The sequence below is a fragment of the Mytilus edulis genome, chromosome 5, assembly GCF_963676685.1.
Source record: "Mytilus edulis chromosome 5, xbMytEdul2.2, whole genome shotgun sequence".
Taxonomy (NCBI): domain Eukaryota; kingdom Metazoa; phylum Mollusca; class Bivalvia; order Mytilida; family Mytilidae; genus Mytilus; species Mytilus edulis.
In genome coordinates, this window is record NC_092348.1 from 91021939 (window position 1) to 91031627 (window position 9689).

The window sequence follows — 9689 nt, forward strand, 5'->3', positions numbered from 1 at the left end:
TGAGCAATTTCAGTGAGTAATTGCTTTTAAATTTATTTAAAAATTGATACGTATTCTTGTTTGTTATACATGTAGTACTGTAGCTGACCGGAGTACCGTTCATCTGTTAACTTAGGTTCTAAAATTTGGTTAATTTGTTATGTCAATCGATTAACGGTTTGTTATATTATTATTTTTTTAAAATAAAAATCTTTTCTTTTCTTTTGTTTTCTTTAAGATATTCCAATATAGGTGTATATCATATACGACAGATTCAATCGTATATTGTTGTGGTAATAAGCATTATCTTACCTCCTATACATTTCCAGGAATATGATTGGTTAAAAGCGTCCGCGTGCAAACCGTGTATATTTGATATTAGGTTAGTAGGGAGGCGGGGCTTATCTCATACACGGTTAGTAGTGGAGTTACGTCCCTTTATATTCCTTATTAGGTAAGAAGGGGGCGGGGCTTATTTCACACACGGTTAGTCATGGTGGTATGTCCCTTTATAAAAAACAAAACGGTACTGAGAAAAAATCTTAAAAGTTCCAACAGACGAAGAAATTGATGATAAAGATTGAAACAAATTCATAAAACACATTTAAACCTTACAAGTCGTTATTGTTGGCATCTGTTTTTGTAGGATCAATGGAAGTATTTTCTTAGTGCTAACAGTATTGAAGACTTGCTCATTTTGAGAATCACTAGTCTTAATTTCACACGTTAAGATAGTCGGTAAGATAAATTCGTTACATAGTGTGCTAGTGACGTAATACGGTATATATGGGGTCAGTAAATTCCATATGGGGATTCGAGCTTCGCTCTCACCCCATATGGAATTTACTGACCCCATATATACCGTATTAGGTCACTAGCACACTATATAACTAATATTATATTGGGAAGTTGATGTTAAGTTTTTCTGCTGTGTTATAGGTTCGATAAGATTCATTTAGCATACCATGAGGTGATACGATAGAACATAAGCCATGAAATGCTTCCGGTACAAGTATGTAAGCTGTGGCTGTTGTCATCTTTACCTGTCACTCAGTGGAGCGACGGTATGAGTATAAAAGCCGTTTGTTTTCTCGTTTTAAGTATTTTCGCTTGTCATGTTTTGGAATGTTTGTCAGATTTACGAAATCCTTCTGAGTTTTATCCATTTGAATGCCATCAAAAAAATTGTCAATTGACCCCCATTTTTCTCTTTATAAATCTTTTACATGTATAATTATAAGCCATTTGTTAAAGTCTTATAAAATCTTATCTATTTTATAATAGTTTTTGAGAACTTTATTTTGTCAATGATAAAGCTATGAAAAATCAAGAGGGAACATTTTCCCACCAAAATCTCAATGGCTAACATATCGAATACAAGCACATTGACCTCTATAATTTTTTTTTGCTTTTTTGCTTCCTTAATTTACGGGGCGCCGAATGGGACTCTTGTGGTTTTGTACTCGAAATTCAATTTTGTACGGAAAAAAGTGAGTTTTGTTCAACAAAAATGAGTTCAGTTTAACAAAATTTGAAGTATACTACAAATTTAAATTTTGTCATACAAAATTATCTTTCAGTGGACAAAATTCTTTTTTGTAACACAGACTTTACTTTTGTTACCGAATTTGAAAATTGGGCGACAAAAGTCAATTTTGTATGCAAATTAGTTTAGTTTGGATTCTGTCAACTAATTTGCATACAAAACTGAGATTTTGTCACAAATTCAATTTTGTGTTTATTTTTGTGTAGACAAAATTGAGTTTTGTTAAACAGAAGTGAAAATATAACACATAGGTCAATTTTGTGTCACAAAAGTCATTTTTGTCACAAAAGTCAATTTTGTGTCACAAAAGTCAATTTTGTCTTCACTTTGTAATGACAAAATTCATTTTTTTCATGACAAAATTCAATATCATGTTTATTTTTGTGTTGACAAAATTGACTTTTGTGACACAAAATTGAATTTTATAATGACAAAATTCATTTTTTTGACCCACAAATAACAAAATTCATTTTTGTAGACAAAATTCATACAATTGAAAGTTCAATTTTGTGTTTATTTTTGTGTAGAAAAAATTGAGTTTTGTTAAACAGAAGTGAAAATTTAACAGAAAAGTGAATTTTGTGTCATAAAAAAAATGAATTTTGTCTACAAAAATGAATTTTGTCATCACAAAATTGAAGTTCTCATAAAACAAGTCTGTATCACATAGTTTTGTAAGACAAAAATGATTTTGTTTATATGACAGAATTGAATTTTGTACAAAACTACAATAGTCCCATTCGGCGCCCCTTATAATTAATCCGCTATCAATATATACTAATGTTATGGAAAGTTATTTATTTTGAAACTGAGTAGCGAACTTCCTTAATTGCTTTACATTTCGGGGCCTTTTATAACTGGCTTTTCGGTATGGACCTTGCTCGTTGTTGTAGGCCGTTCAGTATAGTTCCCTTGATTGCCGTCCCTTGTTCACAAATATAGTCCCTAGTGTTGACAGTGGGTTACTTGCCATTAATTTTTATACCCCTTCCAAATTTATTTCTCCATGTTTAATGCCTCAAATTGCAAGAAGGGGGGGGGGGGGGGGGGGGGGGGGGGGGTGAAATTACACTGAAAAAAATTTGGGTCCAGAATTTTAAAGGAAAGTAGTGATTTGGTCCAGCTGAAAAAGGTTAAAAATTAGCACTTCGGAAGCTGTCAAAAGATTTCAAGACGCCCTAAACATCACTGTGTATCATCGCCACCGGAAATTGGGTACTAACGAAGCGGAGAGAAATAGAAAAAAAAAGTAAACAAGTTAAGACTTCATCCAATTTAAAGCATTTCCACTCATTTGATGAGGGTGCCGCTTAAGAAATGATTTTCTGATATATAATTCTTTAAATTATTAGGCCGATAAGAACAAAATTAATTCAAGATTTTGTGTAATACCCCAAAACTTGCCACTTAGTACCGGAAAATTTCGAGGTCGATCGTCCTCTGTCGCTCCATTCTCAAGATATTGAACTGTTTTTCATTATTTTTCTAGACACATTTTTAGATTATTATAGTGTGGCATTATATTTACTGAAATTTGTTGTCAAAAACATGTTTTTCAAAGAATATGGACAAAAACATTGTTTGTTTGTTGTACGGCGAATTGCAGGACGTTGTACGGCGAATTGCAAAATAACAACTTTTGTGTGTACGGCGTCTTGCAATATATCATATTTTAAAGAGGAAATTAATCACTGTTTAGATAAAATCAAGTGACGATATTTTGTTGATATCAAAGCTTTACAGGCTTATAAATATACAAAATGTCTAACTTATCAAATATTATTAAATACATGCCGTTAATTCAGTTCAGAAGGCCTCTGTTGCGTACCGCTTTTCGATTTTGTACAAAAAGGTTTTTTCAACCATATTATCCTAAATACATTTATATATCGTTATACTACTAGCGACTGTTGTCTTTTTGTTTTAGTGTAAATTCAATAAAATAAACCGTCCATTCATCGTTTGTTGGTGCTAGCTTTAAAAAAACAGTGGAGATTTGGTATGATAGCAAATAAGATAACTATCCATCAGGATAAAATAAAGTATATGCTATCGTACGGCCTTCAACAACGAAAACTCCTACGAAAACTCGTACCTTATATAGCTGAGACTACTATAACAGTTATAGTAGTCTCAGCTTGTAGTCTCAGCTTGTAGTCGGCTATAAAAAGCACTGACAGAAAAATGTGGAAGGACTCAACAAGAAAACTAACGGCCTTACTTATATACAGTGTAACACTGAAACAATTTATGAAAACAACAAATAAGATAGAGACGAAGCAACGAAAATCACCGAACCACAGGATCGAAAATTCGGACAGACAAAATTAAGAAAATACTTTGTTTTCATCGAAAGTAAGGAGAAAAAATCGTGAATTGCATTTCGAATTAATTTTCTTGTCTGTTTCTTTTTGAAAATATATAATTTGTATACATCTTAAATGCTGTGAAGCAAACGGTATTTCTATCTAATGCATTTGATAAAATGCATAATTAGATGGGTGGGGGGGAGGGGTCCGTTAACATGTTAACAACACCTCGATTTTGGCAAAAACTGTTAACAACAAATTTTAAATGCTGATAAGAGTTAACAGCAACTTTAATTTTCTTTTTCCAAACGAACTCAAAAGCAATGAAAAGGGGAAGTGCATATATTTTCAATGTATACAAAAGTTTGAAAACCACTGTACAAAGTCGCAGAAATGCCAAGCTCCATAAGGAATCTTATATAAAGCTGACTAATTTTCAGAAGACACACGCAAGTACCATATTTTTTTATTGACACATGGACAGACAATTGAACGGATGGAAAAACAGACGGAGTGATTGACTCCAAGAAAAAGGACTATGTCATGAATAATCGAAAATGCTTCAAAAAGCAAAAGGGAGGCTTCTTCTGGTTATGTATATTGTTGAGTAAATGTTTTATGTCAATCAGTCGTAGCAACTTGGGTTATCGTCATGACGTAGGAAAGTAAAACACACAGAATGAGTGAATACTATAGGGCGGGGCTCTTATAAATTATGGTTACATCTCAGTCAGGGTTTTTCATACGACTCATTGCTTACATGATTTTATTAAAAGGAATTACATCTCCAAGTCCTAATTAAGAACTGTGAGCTGAAATAAAAATCTCCATCTTTACATTTCTGAAGTCTTAGACTAGCAATTTGACATCAATTTGAGAACCAAGTCCTCATTTTTCGGCCTCTTCTACCAGGCCACACGTACTGTTCAGTTATTTTACGAATTGCAAATTGAAAAGGTACTTTATTTTTCACAATTCCGTCCAGGTACTCTGGGTCAATATAACTTATCAAACATTTCATATACATCTCAATTATTTTCATCATAGGACTGACCAGGGTTTCAGCTGGATAAGAAGTGGCCTTTCCTTTTAACGTTTTGGATACATTACAAATAGAAGCCAGATATAACTACATTGGTTAGACGTATAAAGAGGGGCATGATATATCCCTAAACATGTTTAACACTGCCGCATTTGTTGCACCTGCATGTCCGTAACCTTTGCTACATTTGTATATAGTCTTGTATTTATTTCATTTTTTAAATTTTGGTTCATTTATATGTTTCAAGAACAAACATTGAACTTCTACCCCCTTTTTGTAGTTAAATGATTGCTCACTTAGGAGACAGCTTCAGGTATATCAATACACAAGTACAAGTTTAGTTTCGCATTATAGCCATGGTGAATTTTCTAAATATGAAAGTTTTTGTACAATTGAATTGATTTTGGATATTTGGATAATAGTATATCCTTCCTAGTGGGTTTATATGAACATTTAGATTGTTTTTAGCATGTTTTATAAGCCATTTTTCAGTTTGAACGTCCATACGTTCCTATCCGTACCGCCATAGATTTAGAAATTTTGTATTGTTTTTCAACAAAGATTCGACGCTCGATCTTTTCAATTCAATTTTATGGAAAAAACAGCAGAAATGCATATGATTTTTTTTTACCTTTTGATAGATATATGTCTATGGTTTCAGGAAACTATTTTTAAGGTATCACTCTTATTGATTGAAATTTTCCTTCGGACCAAATTTTTGAGATCTTTGTGACATGTTCAACCCCCTATTTTGCAATATTTGGTATCAAATAAATGCTGGTTGTTGCCATGGTTACACAAAAAAAAAAAGATTATATTTCACCATTATTACTATTGGAAATCAAATTTATGGACGATTCTCTTTCCATAAATATACACATGCATAACTCAAATAGTAAGCCTTATTTATTAGGAAGGAAGGGAAAGAGGGTGTTTAAAAATTATGAGTGTTTTTTGTCCTATCTGTGAATTAACACCACACCCTAGTGCATAATTTTCTCGTTGCGTTGGGTTGTTTCTTCTATATATTTGGTCGGGCTTCTGTTTATCTGACATTTTCCTCATTTCCATTCTCAATTTTATCAAGGATTTACTATACTCAAATATTTTTTAAAGATATGTACAGTTACATATATGCTGTTTGTCACTCCTTTGTGAAAGCAACAGAGATGGACAGCAAATTTTAATGTGATTCTTGTAAATAACAGTTAACAAATAAACAGTTAACAACATTGCAAATTTTAACAAAACAGATTACAAACAGTGGGTTAAAAACAGTTAACAGTTTTTTAAATTTATCAGTGAAATAACAATTTAAAACAAATTAAAACCTTGAAAAGGACAAAAACAGTTGAACATAAAAGGGTACCCCACCCCCCTTAAATATTTGAACTTAATACTTCATTTTCTTTGAAAGGACGGTAAATAACTATTCTATAATTAGCAAGTTGCCATACAGTTGAAAACAAGTTGCCATACAGTAAATTTGTCAACACGAGCAAGTTGCCGTACACTAGACTTTATTTCTTATGGTCTATATTCTTTAAAATACATCTTTTTGACAACAAATTTCAGTAAATATGATGCCACACTATAATAATCTAAAAACGTGTTTGGAAAAATAATGAAAAACAGTTCAATATCTTCAGAATGGGGCGACAGAAGACGATCGACCTCGAAATTTTCCGGTACTAAGTGGCAAGTTTTGGAGTATTACACAAAATCTTGTATTAATTTTGTACTTATCGGCTTAATAATTTAAAGAATTATATATCAGAAAATCAATTCTTAAGCGGCATCCTCATCAAATGAGTAGAAATGCTTTAAATTGGATGAATTCTTAACTTGTTTACTTTTTTTTCTATTTCTCTCCGCTTCGTTAGTACCCAATTTCCGGTGGCGATGATACACAGTGAACATAGAATTGTCCATATTTTGAGTTAGAGCCGATGAAGTTTTCTATAATATTGATATAATTTGTCCCAAAAGTAGTACAACACACTGTAAAAATTTCTTTGAGAAAGCGCAGGTGGGATTTTTTTTTATTTTCATTTATGTTCTAAAAGAAATGCACTACGAAATAATTGTGTTCTCGGACCAGTTGTTAATTTTTGTGTCATTTGGTCTACTGTGGAGTTGTCGCATTGACAATCATACCATTTCTTTTTTTATAGTCGTCTTTACTGGGGCGAAGTTATTGATATATTCATTACAAATTTCTATTACGAGCCCTAATTTCCTTTGTGCGATAGAAGACACTTGTACTGTAACTTTGTATATTTGTCGACCGTGTCTTGCTGATTATTTTTACTTAAACTTTCTCTTCGTCTTCTTTGTGTTGTGCCCAAAACACTATTGAAATTTTGTTGACCAGTTTTTCTTTATAAAAATTCTTTATCCATTACAGTTTTTAAAATAATAAGTAACTATAACAATCGGTAAAGGCTCAATACATGTATAAAGCGAATTGCATTAATTTATATTTTAATAAATACTTTAAAACATATATAATTGTCAATTGAAATATCGAAAATTGTTTGCATTTTTTTTAAAACTCATTTTGTATAAATACTATTTGACGTGTAATACATAATTTCTAAATTTGGACAATTGAGAAGTACAAGAAGAACACAACTTTCGTATTTATAAAGACCCACTGTTGTACATTTTCCTGTTTTTATAATGATTTATGATATATCATCACACAAACGGGTTATTTTTTTCGACAGAAAATAATCATTTATAGTTAATTTTCTGGGGAGCTTGATCAAATTTCGTAAAAGTCATTTTTTTCGATAGAAAATTATCATTTATTAATTTTCTGTGGAGCTTGATCGAATTTCGTAAAAATATTTTCCCACTTTTGAGCAAAACATTAATGATGTGTGTGGATTTTATTGATATCAATTTTTTGTTGTGTATTTTGCTTTTTGTGCACGTGACTTGGTCATGGATGAATCTCCTGAAAAACTATTTTTCCAACGCGATAACTGAATACACAGATCAATCTATAAATAAACATATATATTTACCTCATATTTTTTGTTTACATCTATTTTCTTTGTCAATTCTCTAGACCATGTCTTAACTAAGGGCGACATTTCTGATTGCTTCTTAAAGTGATGTCTACTAGCATATAATTATATACATAATTTATAAAAATATCTGAAATTTTATAGCGGTTGTAGTCAATTCGGCAATACCTTGGTCTCAGGTAAATTCACACCTGGAAAAATCTGCATCCGGTATAGTAAGTTCGTTACCAATATATAGTGTGTGATAACATTGCATGAGGAAATTTGATGTATGCTATACCAAGGTTCATTTCAATGCACTTTATGGCATAACCACTGCACCAATAGAATAAATCTTTTCTTGCAGTGTTTTAAGAAATTAATTTACCTAGTATCCATATCACCTTAGAAAATGCAAACAAATCTAATAACTATCGTAGACTGTTGGACAAAGAGCTTTGATTTTTAATTATAATCAGAAAAGATAGTAACCGTCTTCAACATGTTCAAAGAATTCACGAAAAAGACATAAATGCTGCTTAGAGTCAACATTTTAGCTCTTTCGGCAGAAATTCTTTTTTAAAAACGTAATATGCAAAATAAAGCTAAGGAATTTCTTTGGAGTATAGAAAAAAAAATGAAGTTTTTCCCGAATCGCATATCTCAGTAAAAAAAACGAGATCAAATAGATAAAATTATATGAAACCTTCAGTCGAGGAAATCTAGTGGTATATCGATAAGATTCCCAATGATTTTTATTATAGTTTGGTGGCGATGCACTTATGGATTAAATTGTTTGTCTCTTCACTATTATTACTGAACACAAAGCTGTACGTACGGATTGGCAAAATGGCATCATGAAACCCATACTAGGATGGTGGGTCTATGCTCTTGATAATTATAGGGCGATAACTTTGTCATCTAATGTGTATATACAAGGTAAATTAAAAAAATATGGAAGAATCTATTATGAACTACCAAGAAGTAAATAATATTTCAGGCGAGGTTGAGGCGGCATTTCAGATGTGTTTTTTACTCTACAAGGTATTTGTTCTATTCGAAGCTAAAAAAATATAAAACATTTCATGCTTTTCTTGATCCATCATGGAAAAACGTTCGATAGAGTCTGGAATATTGGCCTGTTGTTCTGTTAATGGAAAACCGACCTTCGAGGTGTTGAAAACTGCTCAAATCACTTTACAGTAATGTATCAAACACAATTTGTATGGGAATTGCTAAACAGGTTTATTTAATCAAGAAGTTGGCTTAAAAAAGGTTGCGTCTTGTCTCCGGTCCTCGTCTCTATTCTAAAAGAGGGACAAAAGATACAAGAGAGACAGTCGAACTCATAGATAGCATATCAACTGGCAACGCCATGGCCAAAAAAGACAAACAATAGTACTGAAAGCACAACATAGAATACTGAAGACTAAGCAAAACAAACCGCACCATAAACTGCTGGTTGATATCAGGTGCTCCGGAAGGGTAAGTAGATCCTGCTCCACATGTGGCACTCGTCGTGTTGCACATGTTATTACAAACCCCGCAAATAGTCTAATTAGACAGGTCACATTCGTGAAAAGGAACAGGATTGTAGTTACAACATAAGGAACATATCCGATATCATCTATGAAACGGATATTCCATAACGGTCAACCAACTCGTGAAGTCGAACGTGAAAATTAAGTTTAATAGCTTTCTTGTGAGCAGCAACGCTCCATCAACGAAATCATAAGAAAACAAGCCCGGGAATATCGTGTCAATTGGGAGATATGTACACCGATTGCAGGCGCTGCTGT

The 9689-nt window shown here is 32.4% G+C and overlaps 1 protein-coding gene across 1 annotated transcript in view; it reads right to left on the reverse strand.

Annotated features, from left to right (window-relative positions):
• The window catches only part of LOC139524799 (folylpolyglutamate synthase, mitochondrial-like), a 28035-nt gene extending 19926 nt beyond the window's left edge, over positions 1-8109 (reverse strand). Inside the window, exon 1 of the mRNA XM_071319884.1 lies at positions 7909-8109. Coding sequence (XP_071175985.1) covers positions 7909-7977 — 69 coding nt within the window. The 5' untranslated portion in view covers positions 7978-8109. The remainder of the gene's footprint in view (positions 1-7908) is intronic.
• Positions 8110-9689: the final 1580 nt, after the last annotated feature.